The 16,769-nt window shown below is 46.2% G+C and overlaps 1 protein-coding gene across 3 annotated transcripts in view; it reads right to left on the bottom strand.

Moving 5' to 3' along the window:
• Positions 1-1,857: 1,857 nt before the first annotated feature.
• The window catches only part of SRGAP2 (SLIT-ROBO Rho GTPase activating protein 2), a 115,030-nt gene continuing 100,118 nt past the window's right edge, over positions 1,858-16,769 (bottom strand). For 2 of the 3 annotated variants that reach the window (XM_066565424.1, XM_066565425.1), the window contains exons 20-23: positions 14,995-15,175; positions 13,371-13,517; positions 10,913-11,240; positions 1,858-7,720 (exon numbers count right to left, since the gene is read on the bottom strand). In XM_066565424.1, coding sequence (XP_066421521.1) covers positions 7,337-7,720; positions 10,913-11,240; positions 13,371-13,517; positions 14,995-15,175 — 1,040 coding nt within the window. In that variant the 3' untranslated portion in view covers positions 1,858-7,336. Of the gene's footprint in view, positions 7,721-10,912; positions 11,241-11,579; positions 12,158-13,370; positions 13,518-14,994; positions 15,176-16,769 lie in introns of those variants that run through there. The other variant, XM_066565426.1, reaches the window with a different exon arrangement.

Genomic DNA, 16,769 nt, shown 5'->3' with positions numbered 1-16,769 from the left:
CTTCTGCCATCCTTTTAAAATTCCCAGCTCATTTCCTCTTCCCTGGTTGCCCCATCAGCAGGATTTTCCTCCCCAGCCCCATCTGAACCCCAGGGCTGGATGATAAAGTGATAAATGATGACACCTTGGTGTGGTGGGGAGAGCTCATCTGGCACAGGCTGGGAGAGAAAAAACACCCGGCCTTGAAAGCAATTTGTGACAAGAATGAATTGTTCCAGGTGGTGGCAGCAAAGCTCAAAGAATAAAGGACAAGCAGCGAGCTCTGCGTGCTGCAGGGACCTCGTCCTTGGGGTCAGAAAACCCAGGAGAGAATCCCACGAGCGCAGTGGTGTCCCCACGGTGTCCCTGTGACAAACGTGTGACAAGTCAGTGAGAGCCGAACCCCCCCAGCACTCCCCGAGGCGTTTCTTTGTTAAAAACCACCAAAAAACCCATTTCTTTGCTAAAAACCACCAAAAAACCCATTTCTTTGTTAAAAAGCGGGGGGTTTGTGAGGGAGGGTTGGCCCCACCTGTGGTTTGATGAGGGTTTGAGGGATAATCACAGAGAGAGAATCACAGCATCTTCTGCTGGGCAGTGACCAAGGGAAAATCAAAAGTCCCCTGTTGTCTGTGCCACCCCATCCTCACTCCTCTGACTTTCTGACTCCTATTTCACGTTTTAAAACCAAAAAGCCACCAGCAGCGTGCCCAGCTGGCTCTGGGGTGGTGCCACAGAGGCTGCTGTGATTTTGGAATAAAAACATCCTGGATTTTCCAGCTGATCCCTACAAGAGATGTGGGACAGGGAGCACAGGGAGGCTCACCCCAGGCACAGGGAGGGACAAAATGCCTCAATTAGACATCAAACCCCACTGAAAGTAAATAATCCCTTCAAATCTTAAGAAAAGGAAGCAAAAATGAACAGCCCTGCCACGTTCTGAAAAAGGCCTGTGGAAAAACCAAGATAGGGGAAAGCTGGTAATGATAAAATAATGATCCAATCCATAATCCCAATCCTAAATCCTCTTTCCTGAGCCAGTTGGGGGTCCATCCTCCACAGGAGAATGATGAAGATTAAGCATTTTTAAATCAGGTCAGTGCCAGGGAAGTGTTTGCCCTGGGGAATCCTCCTGTGGCGGCTGCGTGCGAGCCCAGGCTGGGGGAACTGGGGCTGGAATCAGGAATCTGTGGGGTCACAGAAAGAACTGGGTTGGGAGAGATCTCTAAAGTCTTACCATTCCACAGCAGGGATTTTCCTGCTTTTCCACTACCTCAGGGTGCTCCAGCCTGGCCTGGGACATCCCCAGGGATCCAGGGGCAGCCACAGCTGCTCTGGGCACCCGTGCCAGGGCCTCAGCACCCTCACAGTGAACAATTCCTGCCCAATATCCCACCTAAACCTGCTCTCCTTCAGCTTCAGGCCATTCCCTTGTCCTGTCACCACATCTCAGTGTCCCCCGTGCCACCTCTGTGCCACCACGCTGCTCCTGCCCCGCTGCCACTGAGTGTCCCCAGGGACATCCCCAGGGATCCAGGGGCAGCCCCAGCTGCTCTGGCCACCTGCGCCAGGGCCTGCCCACCCTCACAGGGAACAATTTTTTTTCCAATATCCCACCTAAACCTGCTCTCCTTCAGCTTCAGGCCATTCCCCTGTCCTATCACCACATCCTCAGCGTCCCCCGTGCCACCACGCTGCTCCTGCCCCGCTGCCATCGATGTCCCCGTGCCCAGGATGGCACCGGGAGCTCCTGCAGGTCCTTCCTCACCCCCTCACCAGCACCTCCAGCACCAGCCCTGAGCATCCCAGGAGCCCCCCAGGCCATGCTGTCCCTCTCTCCCACCCAACCCCAGGACATCACACACCAGCACCCTCAGGTCAGTGTTTCCACCATACCCAAAACATTTATTTCTCCAAAACTATTGCTAATGACAATGGATACATTTTGTTGCCCCAGTATGGATTTAACACTTCCAACACATCGACTCCTAATACTGTACAAGACTGTACCAAAAGGGAGGGGGGGGAAAAAAAACAAAACCAAAACAAAAAAAGGCTGTACCTCCATATTGTACAGAGTTCTATGTACAAAGTACAATTTTACACAGTTTAATATATACACCATATATATATTGGTGTAGAAGACATGAAACAGTGGAAACTTGTTTTAGCAAGAACATTCCATCCCACCATGGAAACAACTGCTGCTGACAACCCCAGGTTCAGACAGAAAAACACAATTCCTACACTTTGCAACCCGATTTTCCTGCTCTTACAGCAGGACCACTGGAAATCAGAGATGGATTTCAGCAATTGCCCTGTCTGAGCTACATGGAGCTGGGCTTTCAGAGGAGCTGCTGCTGCTCACAAGTATTGCTCCAGCAGTTTGGCACACTCAGAGTCCAACCCGGGCTTGGGTTGCTCTTCGCACCTCAGGGCTGTGCCTGGAGGAAAGGCTGGCGGAGCCCACGTCAGGAGCAAGGTTACTGCAGTGCCTCAAAAAGGACAGGCCCACCTTCCATTCCCACTGCAAACTGCTGAATATTTACCCTGTGTGGAGCTTGGCAGATCAAGTATTAGCACGGCAGGGAGCTGCCTTCCCTCTGCACCTTCCCCTCTTTTTGGCCCATCGTTGAGAAACGCGTTCATCCCAAACTACGTCAGAGGAAGCACAAAATTTAACAGGAAAAAAGAAACAAAACCCAAACCAACAGAACCCTTTGCATTTTCCAGGCTTTGAACTGCTGTTTTGGCATCTCTAGAGCCACCCAAATAGCTGGTTTGCTGCTAGAACAGCCTGGAACAGAGTTCACCTGCCTTGTGGCGGGCGGTCGGCGGAACCGCGTGTGCGCGACGCAGCCGGGGCCATCCCGGCCCCGCAGGCACAGGGGTCAAGTATTTCTATTTTTATTTCTTATTTTCAAGTACCAGGTTGTCACACAGACACAGAGACATGCAGGGAGCCGATGTGGAAGGAGCTCAAACCCCAAAGTTCAGTCCATGAGGCGCTTGGTGATCCCGCAGAGCTGGTGCTGGCCATTCCCTCCTTTCCACCTCTTGTGCCACCAACCCACTAAAGGAACAGCTTTATGTCCCCAGCTGCATTTGTGGGGCATTAGCCAAGGCCAGATAAACCCAAAAAAAGGGCTGGGTTGTTTTTTTTTTTTTTTTTTGTGAAAGCTAAAAATCTCAAAATAAATAAATCCCCAGCTTGTTAAACTCAATTTCCTGTTCTGTTCAGGCCCACAAGCAATGGAAATGCCCCAATGCTCCTGTTTCCCTGTGGGTTTTGAAGCAGTTTTTGAAGCAGTTCCCTACCAGGGCAGTTCAGTGTGTTTGCACTTTGGGGCACATCCCTCTACACCCAGGGCTTGGTCCTGCCAAGCTCAGGTGCCCCTCACCTCCTTCCTCTCCTCCTGTGCTCATGGACCTGCTGGACAAGGGGGTGAGCTCAGCCTCTCATGGAATCCATCCACCTGTCTCAACGGGGATTTCTGGGGCATTTTTCCACCATTCCTGATTGCTCACTGAGAGCATCACCTCCTGCAAGCGTCCCCTCCACACAGATCCCACACCCCCAGGAAGGATCCGAAGTGCGGGCGTCGATTTTTGCAGGGGAACATCTCCCAAAAGCTCCATCAATCCCCAAACCCACGCCTGGCTCCGCTGAGTTTGAGGTTTTTGACGCAGAGAAGAAGAGAAATAAGGCAGCAAACTCCACCTGCAGTGAGCTTCTCCTGTCCCAGTATTGCTGGAGCTCTTCCAGGTGCGCCGGGTCGGCCCCGTACCAAGTGCAAGGTGGGGAATTGCAACAGACGGGATTTCTTGCCAAGCTGAAGTGTTTTGATTCAGTAAATAAATTTATGAGAACTCGGTTATCTTAACCTACTTTTGTGCAAGAACAATCTTGCCTTAAAAAAGAAGAAGGAAAAAAAAATAAACTAAAAAAGAAAAAAATCAACAAAAACTCCCAAAACCCAACACATGAGGTATTCAGCACAGGAAACCCAAAGACTCCTTTTGAACAGGTATCAAAATACAGACATATACAACAACTTTTTTTTTTTTTTTTTTTTTGTTCTGCTGTCACAGTGCACTCTAATTATTTACTCATTTTTGTTGCAATAAAATACCCAGCACAGATAAAACGAGAGGGTTTTGATCGTGTCCCACTGCTCGGACATGAAGGACAAATTTACAATTCATAAACTTTGGACGACCTCAGAGAGGCAGAAATTAAGCAATGGTTAAAGCACACTGCTCCATTCCCAACTAGGGAAATAACCCAGAAAAGGTCTGAGCTTCAGAAACCATTCAGATTGATCACCTAAAACCGTGTTTCATTTTAAAAGTTTTTAGGTTTTTTTTTATTTTTTTTTTAGTTTTTTGTTTTTTGCTTTGGATTATTCCAATCCAACACCTGATGAACAAGGTTCATACAAAGCACTATCCAACAGACAGACGTCATTCCAGTTATCAAACACTTCTTTTTGTCTTCATATTCCACACAAACGTTACAGGAAAAGTCATGAAAAAGAGGAATTTCCTTGGAAGAGCTAAAATTTCTTCGGGATATGAAGATGCAGAGTGACATTGGTACCTCCCCAAGCAAACCACTGAGTCAGACCTGTCCTCAGGGAGGGAACATTTCCAGTTCCTCCTTCCCACCTTTCCGGCAGCCACTGCCCATAAAACACTTGTGGCAAACGTCCTCTCAGCCTTGTGTGTTCAGAGTGAGGAGGACAAGCTGAAAAATCTCCTTTTTCCCCACGATTTCCATGATTTCTGCTCATAAAACACTCGTGGCAAACGTCCTCTCAGCCTTGTGTGTTCAGAGTGGGGAGGACAAGCTGAAAATCTTTTTTTTTCCATAATTTTGTGTGCGATTTTTTGTTTCATCCCCTCCCACGTGTGATTTTTCCGCCCGAGGAAGAGGAAGGAGGAGCTTCAGCCTGTCCTATTGCTTGTGTCAATCACAGTGCACACCAGAATTCCAGTTGAGTTGCTCCATATCCAGGTGATCCTGCCCAGCACCTTGCCCTTGGCAGCAGGATTGTCCCAGAGCTGTGGATGCTAGAGAAGCACAGTAATAATTCAGATACAGACAGTTGCTGTTACAGTAACCTGAAGTCTTTTTTTTTTTTAATTTATTTTTTTTTCCCATCTAATTCCACACTTCAGACCTTGAAGCTGGAAAAGAGCAGCTCCTCCAATGTGCTGTGCGTGGCTGAACACTTATTCTTAGGAATATTGAATGCTAGGCATAAAAATATAAAAAAGAAAATAAGGCATTAAAATGAGGCAAAGTCAATTTACAGAGATCCTGCTCTTGACAAAGATTAACTTTGGTCATTTGAGACCAAAATAAAAAAAAATAATTAAAAAAAAGAAACCAAAAAACCAAAAAATTGTTACTAAAAAGGAAATGCCAGAAAAGTTCTGCCTGAGCAAAAAATTACAAGTTTAATCATTCTATTTTTTTTTTTTTTTTCCCCAAAAGAACAAGTGATTCCTTGGTGGTAGAAGTCCATCAGAACCTGAGAGCAAAGGTGGCACTGGTGGCATCTCCTGGAGGGGCAGGGACAGTCACACTCGTACCGTGGGGCTCCCCCAGGACAGCTCAGGAGAAATGGGAAACGAGGAGAGTTCTCACCAAAACCTTCCCAGTGCTCCCCAGTTCTTGCCTGTCCTTCGTTCAGGGCCCAGAGGAAGCTGGGAAGCTTTTTGGGAAGTCATTAATTATGGGTTGATTGCTTCTGTAGAAAGGGGGTTGTGCGTGTGGGCATGGACAGGGATGCAGGAAGACCCTGCTCCATTTTTCCAAGTATCATCCTAAATGTCAGAAAAGGACATTTTCAGCAACTCTTCTTGGTTTCTTCTTGTTTAAGTGCCAATTAAACGGGCTTTGCAGTCACCAGGAGCTCACAAACTGCAAGGAAACTCAGCTTAAATGGGTGAGAAAAATGACTTTTCTCCTCTTGTCCTGAATCCATTATTTGATGGAAGCCTAAGGATGTGCAGCTTGTTTGAAATCCCAGAAAAGCCGAGGAACGAGGCAAGCTCGGGGTCAGCCAATCTCCACTCCTAAGTGGCACAAGCCTTTTAATTATTGAATTAAATAACTGTGGGCACCGTGGAGAATTCCCAGGGGAGTACAAAAAGAGTCCGTGGATGCTGCTGGCTATGGATAAATACAAATAACAGCAAAGGATGCATTCACAGGTCAGCCCTGCATGGAGCAGGGAGCACGGGGGGCAGCCACTGCTGTCACATCCCTGTCCCCAGCAGCGTTCCCTGCACTGCTCTATGAGAGCAGAGAGGGACAAGGCAGGGAGCTGAGAACTCCTGAGCGAAGTTTTTACAGTGCTTGGCGCTGGGATGGGGGCCAGGATCTGTCCTGAGGAACAGGCAAACCAGCAGAGCGTGTCTTGGGGATGGGCTCCCAGCAGAGGATGCTTGTTTTCAAAATTATCTCTTTTTTCTGTTTTGTTTTGCTTTGTTGTACATTCAGTCTCCCGAGAGCAAACACCACATCGGAGCCCACGGGCTGAAAATGCCACTGGAAACAATAAAGCTGCTTTTAAATATGGGAGAGCAAAGGGGGAAACCAGTGAAGATTGTCCATAAGCAATGACTGGGCTCTTTCTTGTGCTCCCAGAGCTCAGGAAAACATGTTTGTTTATATTTGCACAGACACATCTTACGTAGAACTCCACAAAACCTACGAGTGCTCCAGAGTAAACTGATTTTTCCATGACAAATAAAGCATGAGGTTGGAATGGCCAAAGGCTTTGGCCCTGAGGGGGAGGAATGGGGAGCAAACAAACAAAACCAGAGGATGTGATGGAAGTCGAGACAGACCCTTAACCACCGTGGCACCAGCGGGCGACGGAATAATTATAATAATAATAATAATTATAATTATAATAATAATAATGCACAAGAAACAGGCATGTCCAAGCTCCACGTAACCAGTGGCACCAAAACATGCAATAGACTAAAATCTATCCTATTGTTTCCCTGTGGTAAATGAAACACAGAATACAGAAGTCACTACACCAGTATCCCAAAATAGGACACCACCAAATGTTCCTTCCAGCGGCCGAACACTTGAACAGGGCATGGAAACCAAAATCCAGCTCATCCCTTGGTGTTATCCTGCTCAGCTTCACAGTGGATTGTGGATTGTGGATTTCCCAAGCGTGGCAGGAGCTGTCCTGGGCACGTGGGACGAGGCTGTGGCTGCCCAGGAGCTCCCAGCATCTCCCTTTCAATCCAAGCATTCATTAAATAACAATCTTAGCGTCTTTGCCGTGCGGAACAGCAGGATTGTACCCAGAGAGCAGCAGGGGGGGCATCAGACAGTACAGGACTTGTCTGGGGGCTGCTGGGCCGCAGAGGAGGCCACGCCGGGGGTGCTGGCGCTGGTTTTGGGGAACACGGCCGGCTTGGGCCGCGTGGCCGGCGGCTTCACCTGCGAGGCCACCTTGACAGACTTGACGGGCCTGAAGGTGCAGGGGATGTCCCCAGCCGTGCTGGCGCTGCGCTGGAAGGGGGGCTCAGTGTCCTTGAGGAGCTGGGTGTGCAGGGGGCTGGAGGGCTCCGAGGTTGGGGCCACCACCGGGGAGGTTTTCAGCGGCTCCAGGGTGTCCAGGACGACGTCGGGCGCGTGCTTGACGCTGCTCTGCCTCTCCAGCTCCCGCAGCTCGTTCAGGGCCGAGTTCATGGTGGCTTCAATGTCCTGCAAGCACAGCACAGGAGCCCAGTGAAGGCAAGGCCCAGGCACACAAATCACCAGGTAAAAGGCAGGTTTTGAGCAAAATTTTTTTGGTTTTTTTAAACACCAACCTCGCGTCAAGGACCGAACCGTGCGGCGCCGCATCCTGCAGCCAATAATCACTAAAAATTTCCAGCAATGGGGAGCAAAATAATTGCTAGCACTGCCTTGATGCTAATCTGGCCCTTCACTGCTGCCCAGAATTCAAAGTAAAGCCCCAAATGGCAGCAAGGAACAGAAACCAAAGCATTGGTGCCCATTTTTGCAGCTTATTTGGCACGTGAGGTTCAGGAGAGTAAATTCCTGAAGGGAGCACTCATGAACAGAAACCAAAGCATTGGTGCCCATTCTTGCAGTTTATTTGGCACGTGAGGTTCAGGAGAGTAAATTCCTGAAGGGAGCACTCATGGCTTGGATACTGGGCCACACACTGAAGGCTGAAATCCTCGTGGGCTCCTGCTCCTGCCTCACTGGTTTTCCTGCTAAGCTGTTCCCAGAAATGTATTTCACAGGACTCGGAATTTTAGAAAACACAGAAGATGTCAGAAACACATGTAGCAACCCGAAACTGGCCCTTCTCCTTCCTCTTAAAAACCATTACAGTTATGAACAAATAAATATAAAGAACTTTTGAGCTAAAGTCATGGGGGTTTTGTCTCAGGACCTCCACGTTGTCTGCTGGGGAGTGCAGTGGTGCACAGAGCTCCCAGGGGAGCAGGAGAGCTCAGCCTGCCTGTGACTCACACTTTTGGCTGCAGCTTTCCAGCTTCATCAGAGCCTTTTCAGGGGGTGGGGAAGGTAAATCAGTCAAGGAATGGTGGAAGAAAGCAGAGGGAGAAATCTGATGCCTCCCACTCTATCTTGAGGCCAGGCAGATTTTCGTTATGAAGTTGGGGAAATATTTAAGATGGTTATTGGGTGGTGCTTGAGCAGATACTACAGAGAAAAACTCTGATTTAACACAGTTTGGGTTTTCCTCCCTCCTCTTTTTTATTTGTTTTCCCCTCCTCTTTCCTTTTTGTCCCCAGACTCTTCTCCAGTGAAACAACGGAGTGAAGGTTCTGGCAGGGAGAGGAGACAGAACAACTTCAGTCAGAGCCTAATTGAAAAAACAAAGAATCTGATTTATATCAACCAAAGCCTCAGAAGGACAGGGAAGCACGAAGACAGCAGGAGCTGTACATCACATTTCCACTTTAACAAATGGGCTTAAGGTACTCAAAATTGCAAAATACAAATTCCCGTCAGCATTAAACCCACTGAGTTTTAAGGTGCCCCTTATTTACTATGTGGAGTCGCTGTTTTGTCAATAAAAATTCAATTTATTTCTCACCTATTTCGCCCCCAGCTCCTTAGGAAGCTGCAGAGCCTCGAGGCAGGCAGAGCAGTCAGGTCTGTTTGTAACCTGAGCCTGGAGCATTCCTTGGCTGCAGGCAGAGCCATCCATCCCACCCTGCAAACACTGGGTACAGACACACGCAAGTGCAGGCACATCCACCCAGGAAGAGCCCTCTGGAAGGGGGAAATCTGTAAATTCACATTTTTGTAGCCAGCCTCGACTTCAAGGCCGCTGTGTAAATAACAAACTCCTGAAAACCAGCAGGGCTGTGTTCAGGTCTGGTTGCTGATCACACTCTGAGCCCTGCAAGAAGATGAGGATGCCACTGGAGCACTGCACGAGTCTGCTCCTGCTTTTATTTGGCCTGTGCTGCTCCATGTGCTTGCCATGCTGTGGGTTTGTATGTGCTGAGTGTTTTAGTGGTGACACTGGCAGCAATAGCTTGCACACTTCAGTGTGTACAACAAATAATAGGCAAAACTATCAAAAAGGTTTTTATCATACAAGAGAGAGAAGGAGGAAATAGATTTGCAGATAATCTTACAGAGATAGCAGATGAAAGTACAGACAGAGATGTCACACCACAGGCAAGCCTGCACCACTGACAGGAGAGTGTTAAATCCACAAGAAATACTTAATTTCTCTCATGTCTTGAAGTTATGGTTGCTTAATTCTCTGCTGGCAGCTTTGGAATCTCTGTCACTTTCTGAAATGGGTGTTTTCAGTGTTGAGATGAAATTCTGGGTAACCAACAGGGCCAAGCTTTCATGGAGGAAGGACCTGGCTGTTTATTTTCCCTCAGGAAAGCAGCCTCAGTGCCTGCACACAGGGAGGAGGAAAGCCCAGGCTGGGGCTGTGTCTGAGCTAATATTGCACTGAGAGAATCACAGAATGTGGGCTTGGAGGGGACCTCTGGAGTCCAACCCACCTGGAGGTGACACAGAAACTCATCCAGGTGGCTTTGGGGTGTCTGCAGAGAGGGAGACTCCGCTCCCTGCCTGGGCAGCAGCTCAGGGCTCTGCACCCTCATGGACACAAACTCTTCCTCACAGTGAGGCTGAACTTTTTATTTTCATCTATGGCTCCTTGTGCTGCTGCTGCTGAACAGAGCCTGGCACCATCCTGGCACTCCTTGGGGACATTTGTGTGCATTTGTGGGATCCCCTCTCAGCCTTCTCACTAAGTGATGCACCTACACTACTCTCTGTAATCTATTGCACACTTTGTGGATTCTATCTTGAAGTCTGGGAAACTTTCTCCATGGATGAGGGTCAAAGTCAGAGCTCCCCTGGGGGTCAGGGCACCTCAGAGCAGACACAGAAATATTCCCAGGGCTCTGGGTTTCCACAGTTTCCTTCCTACCACGGGGAACCCCAAAAATACCACAGTGCTGCTCACCTGTGCAATGACCTCAGGGTGAAGGAGGAGGAAGAAGAAGCATGAAAAAGAAACCCAGGACAACACCCTGTGCCCTCCACCTTGCTTCCATCCACAACACACTAAAAATCCCAGAACCTAAATTTCCCACCTAAGTGATACACCTGCAGTACTCTCTGTAATCTATTTCACACTTTTGTGGATTCCAGTCTATCTTGAAGTCTTTAGGAAAGATTCCAGTCTACCTTGAAGTCTTTAGGAAAGATTCCAGTCTATGCTGAAGTCTGGGAAAGTTTCTCCATGACTGAGGGTCAAAGTTGGTGCTCCCCTGAGGGTCAAGGACACCCCAGAGCAGACACAGAAATATTCCCAATGTGCTGGGGGTTTCCACAATTCCCCTCCTGCCACGGGGAACCCCAAATTCCCCCCCCGGTGCTCACCTGAGCGATGACCTCGGGGTCCATGGGCCGGTGGTTGTTGAAGCTCTTGGAGCGGCCGGCGGCGAGCGCCTTGCGCACCTGCGGGCTCTCCATCCTGCTCTTGAGCGACGAGTGCCGGCTGATGGAGTTGAGGCTGCCGTGGCCACTGATGGAGCATTTGTCTGGAACCTCCTTGGGAAGGCTTTGGCTCATTATGGGCTGAGATGAGGGCCTGGAACCGGCTATGGCCCCGGGGGAGGCTGGTTCTGCCAGGGAACTACCTAGGCCGTGGCCGTCACTTTGGCGGAACGCTCTTCTGATGCTGCCTGACTCTGGTTTCTTTCTTTGCCTTCAGTCACAAAAGCAAAACAAGTCAATACAAGCAGGTACAGGGCTGTCATTTTGAAGATATCCCCCCAAAACAACACACAGGACAATGAGGAGAGACACAGAGGTAACCCAGATTACAAACAGACCCAGGGGATTGAGGAGTGATTGCGGTACAGTGAAATAATTATAAATTATAAATTATAAATCATTCCAGTTTCACACTTCTAACAACAAGGCTGAGTCCTGGCAGCTGTGCACATTCATAGCAAAACCAGAAAACTTGGGTGGAACATGATTAACTTGGTCAAGAGGAGAAGAATTTATACTGGAACAAAAAAAAAACCAAAAAAACCCTCTGTGCCATCGACAGGTTTTGATGATGTGTTTTTATTACATTCCAAGAGCAGAGCTACAATCTTTGACTGGAGGACACAGTATAAGTCTACTAAGCTCCTGGCCCAAGGCATCAAGTTATTATTTTCAGAGATCAGCAAGCAAAGACCCCCAGTTTGGGGTTAATGATCATTTCCAATGTTTGCTGGTGGTAGGAGATGGTTCTTTTTCATGGCTTTGGCAGGGCCACAAGGCATGGGCTACAGATAAACCAAAGGGATGATGTCAAATGGATGAACTGGTCCAAAGAATTTAGTTTCTACCCCAGCACCATGAGGTCTGACAGCACGATTCCACTCAAATCATGGCAAGGCCAATGCAGCAGAATACTTTATGCCATAGGTCTGAAGCTTGGCATCCATTATACAGGGAAGGATCCATTTATATATAGCACCAGCCCCATGAATAACTGCAAGAAAGTGTTAACTCCAGTAGGATTTTGGCATCCAAATAATAATTCAGTGGGTGGCACAACTGTCATTGCGAAACCATCTGATTTAATTTTGCTCAAGTCTGTTCACACATAGGTCAGAAGATTCATTCCTAAAGAAAAAACAACAAAATGAGTCTTATGCTACTTATTGCTAAATATCAGGTATTTCCCTAGTAAAGGGAAAAAAAAAAGCCCCAAAAACTAGGGTGGACATTCCCCAGGCTCCTAAAAACCACTAGACACAACTCTACCAAAGCCAGCAGATGGTGAAGCTCCAGCACAGGTCTGTTATTACACAAATCTCTCCATAACTGGCAGAATGGCCACTCCAGTGGCTCAGACAACAAATATCATAAAAGAAAGCCCAGATCCCAAGCTGATGCAGATTAACACAGCTTTCCAGATATCACTGGAGCTCTGCTGAATCCCATAAGGAAGGCCCAGGCTCTCTAGGCCATGAGCAGGGTCCAAACCTTTTAAAAGGATGCATTTGTGCTAATGCCTTTATAGACTACATTGTGTTAAATTAGCTGAAGGTTAAGAACATCCCCTCCCATCAAACTGTAATTATCACATAAAACCTTCACTGCACAATGGAGAGAGGTGGGGGCTTTTAACACAAAGGAAATAATCAGAAATATACGGGGGATAAATCTGTCTAGAAAAACTATTTAACAGATCATGGAATTTAGTCTGCTACTAGCTTGATTTTCCAGCTTTTTATTATGTTGAGTGTTGGCTAAAGCAACAATTTCTGGTGGAGGAGGCAAGGTTAGAGCAACAGGGGGTTGTGCTGTTCCACTGCAAGCATATGGTTAGTAACCCGAGGTGAGGAGTGCTGCAGAAACAAAGGCGTGCTCCAGGCATTGCCAGATGGTTGGGACTGCAGGTATGGCATTTATCACAAACTGGGACACAGCTTCCTGGAGGAACTGTCCCCCCAGCCCATCAAACGGGACGTGGCAAACGCGGAGGAGACGTGACAGATCACACAACACGAGGAGGGACGGGGACAACGACACCAGAGCTCAGCCCAGCACTCCCCCCCCTCCCTCTGTCTGCTCAAACAGGGCATATTTGGGAGAACAGGACCAGATGGCACCTTGGAGACACGGAAGAGAAGCCAGTGGGGTTTCAAACGAGCGATGGCCACGCTGGTGACAGAGAGGGGACAGCAAAATGCGAGTGAGTTAGAAGAGAAGGGAAGCAGAGAAGAGGGGTGGCAGTGCTGGTTAATGAATCATTTTCAGGGAAGGAAGCATTTCACTGGACTCATCAGCAAGCTCTTGACAGGCAGGGGAAACGATGCAAGGCTGCTCTTACTTGTTGATGTTGGCAAGGTAAATATCTGCGACGTGGCCCCCGCTCGGGCAGCTGGCACCGGCTCTGGCTGTCACCTTCTCCTCCGGTGGCTCCGAGTTTATTTCTATCTCCGACTTGGGGCTGGACCTTTCCGACATCCCATCCTCACTAGGAAGGAGCAGGGGAGGGTATCACAACCACAACAGCCTCTCTGAGCCTGTCAGGGGTTTTATTATCACCCTCGTCTGGCCTTCTGATGTATCCTTTCTCTTTCTTTAGTGTAGTTTTAGTACATCCTTTTCTTTTAATATAATATAATATAATATCATGAAATAATAAATCAGCCTTCTGAGAACTTGGAGTCAATTCTCATCTCTCTGTATACCTTCTCTTTCTTTAGTATAGTTTTAGTATATCCTTTAAATATAATATAATATAATATAATATAATATAATATAATATAATATAATATAATATAATATAATATAATAATAAATCATCCCTCTGAGAGAGAACTTGGAGTCAAATCTCATCTCTCTGTATACTTTCTCTTTCTTTAGTATAGTTTTAGTATATCCTTTTCGTATAATATAATATAATATAATATAATATAATATAATATAATATAATATAATATAATATAATATAATATAATATAATATAATATAATATAATATAATATAATATAATATAATAATAAATCAGCCTTCTGAGAACTTGGAGTCAATTCTCATCTCTCTGTATCCTTTCTCTTTCTTTAGTATAGATTTAGTATATCATTTTCATATAATATCATAGCATATCATAATAAATCAATCTTCTGAGAATTTGGGAGTCAATTCTCATGTCTCTGTATCCTTTCTCTTTCTTTAGTATAGTCTTAGCATATAATTCTCTTATCATATCATATAATATCATAAAATAACAAATCAGCCTTCTGAGAGAACTTGGAGTCAAATCTCATCTCTCTGTATCCTCTTTCTTTAGTATAGTTTTAGTATATCCATATAATATAATGTAATGTAATGTAATGTAATATAATATAATAATAAATCAGCCTTCTGAGAACTTGGAGTCAATTCTCATCTCTCTGTATACCTTCTCTTTCTTTAGTACAGTTTTAGTATATAATTTTCTTATAATATAATATAATATAATATAATATAATATAATATAATATAATATAATATAATATAATAATAAATTATCCTTCTGAGAGAGAACTTGGAGTCAATTCTCATGTCTCTGTATCCTTTCTCTTTCTTTAGTATAGATTTAGTATATCCTTTTCATGTAATATAATATAATATGATAATAAATCATCCTTCTGAGAACTTGGGAGTCAATTCTCATGTCTCTGTATCCTTTCTCTTTAGTATAGATTTAGTATATCATTTTCATATAATATAATATAATGTAATGTAATGTAATGTAATGTAATGTAATATAATAATAAATCATCCTTCTGAGAACTTGGGAGCCAATTCTCATCTCTCACCTCACCCCAGGGACCCTCCCAACACCGCAAGGATCGCTGACCCCACCCAGACAGCTGGGGTGTGATAATCAGCATTGCAATTAGGGCAACAACGAGTACTGCCTGAGGTGATCTCGGCATCCTGCCCCTGCCGGGGGTGGCACCTACGTGTCCTGCACCACGATGTACTGGTGGGGGATGAGGCCGTCCACGCCGTTGTGCCGTCCCTCCCACCAGTCGTCGGAGGCGCGCTGGTAGAGCAGCAGGGACGCTCCCTTCTTGAAGGACAGCTCCCGTGCAGTCCTGCCCACGTAGTCAAACTTGGCTATGGCCTCTATGGGCTCACACTCTAGGGAGGAAATAAAGAACACTCACTGAGCACCTGTGGCACCCTGGTTTTTTAAGATTTTCTGAGCCTCCTGATGTTTACGTTCTCATAGAAAGCTTTCTCACGCGGTTTATGTGAATAAATGATTGTCTGGCATTCTTTTATGGAGGAGGAGAAATCTGATGGACTGTTGGTTTGGCCAGTGTCATTGGAGAGGTGGCACTGTCACCCTCCAATCCAGCAAATCCATAAATGTTGGAGTCACAAATTAAACCTCTTTCTTTTTTACTTTGGAGATTCCAGGGTCCACGTGGTTTTGTTTCATGTCCTAACGCAACAAGAGCCCACAGATCCCCCACAGACCCCACAGATGATCCCCCAAAGACCCCACAGATGATCCCCCAAAGACCCTGTCGCCCTGTTTATTTATTATTTATATATTTTAATTGATTTATTTATTATTTATTTTATGTATTATTTTTTAAAGTTCTTTTAAGCCTTCTGATGTTTGCATTCTTGTAACGAACTTTCTCACACACTTTCTGTGAATAACTGATTTGCATTCTTTTATGGAGGAGGAGAAATTTGATGGACTGCTGATGTGGAGAGGTGGCACTGTCACCCTCCAATCCAGGGTCACTTTTGGGAATTTATAAATGTTGGAGCCAGAAATCAAACTTCTTTCTTTTTTACTTTGGAGATTCCAGAGTCCACATAGTTTTATTTCATGTCCTAAAGCAACAAGAGCCCACAGATCCCCCAAATACTCCACAGATCCCCCAAAGACCCCACAGATGATCCCCCAACGACCTGTCACCCTGTTTATTTATTATTTATTTGTTATTTATTTTATTTTTTTTAAGTTCTTTTAAGCCTTCTGATATTTACATTCTTGTAACAAACTTTCTCACACACTTTCTGTGAATAACTGATTGTTTTGCATTCTTTTATGGAGGAGGAGAAATTTGATGGGCTGTTGGTTTGCCCAGTGTCATTGGAGAGGTGGCACTGTCACTTTTGGAAATCAGAGGGCACATCTGTATTTTCCAAGCCCTAAATCCCCTCACAGCAATTCAAGCCAACAATAATGGAAGCGGCAAGGGCAGAATTAGTGTTTCATTAAAATAAAAAGGCTTTCAGAGGTGGGAAGCAATCAGGTTTGTTCCAGACAAAAATCTCCCCAGGGTTCTCTTCCTTAAAAGCAGCTGAAATGAATCCCCTGGGCAGGCAGGGGTGGGAAACATCCTCTCATTCCGAGCTGTTTCAGAAATAAAGCATCAATTCAGAAGGAAATTTCTGCTGCCTGTGAGGCTCACCTGAGCCAGGAGAGAGGAATTCTGGCACAGTGGGAGCCCTGCTCCTCATCCAAGTGTCAAAGGAAAACACCCAGTGCCTCCAGAGCTGGGCTTGGTGCAGGGGTGAGGACACAGCAGATGCTCTGTGCCCACTCCTACAGAGCTCACAGCAGCTCCAGCCATGCCCTGCCACTAATCCAGCTCCCTGCAGGACTCTGGTACTACACAGAAGCACAATAAGGGCATTTAAGATACTCAGGAAAATCAATGTGGAATTCCCCTGGATTATTTTTAAGGCTCTGAAAAAAAAATTAAAAAAT

The sequence above is a fragment of the Molothrus aeneus genome, chromosome 24 (assembly GCF_037042795.1).
Source record: "Molothrus aeneus isolate 106 chromosome 24, BPBGC_Maene_1.0, whole genome shotgun sequence".
NCBI classification, from domain to species: Eukaryota; Metazoa; Chordata; class Aves; order Passeriformes; family Icteridae; genus Molothrus; species Molothrus aeneus.
This window is presented reverse-complemented; position numbering and strand designations above follow the sequence as displayed.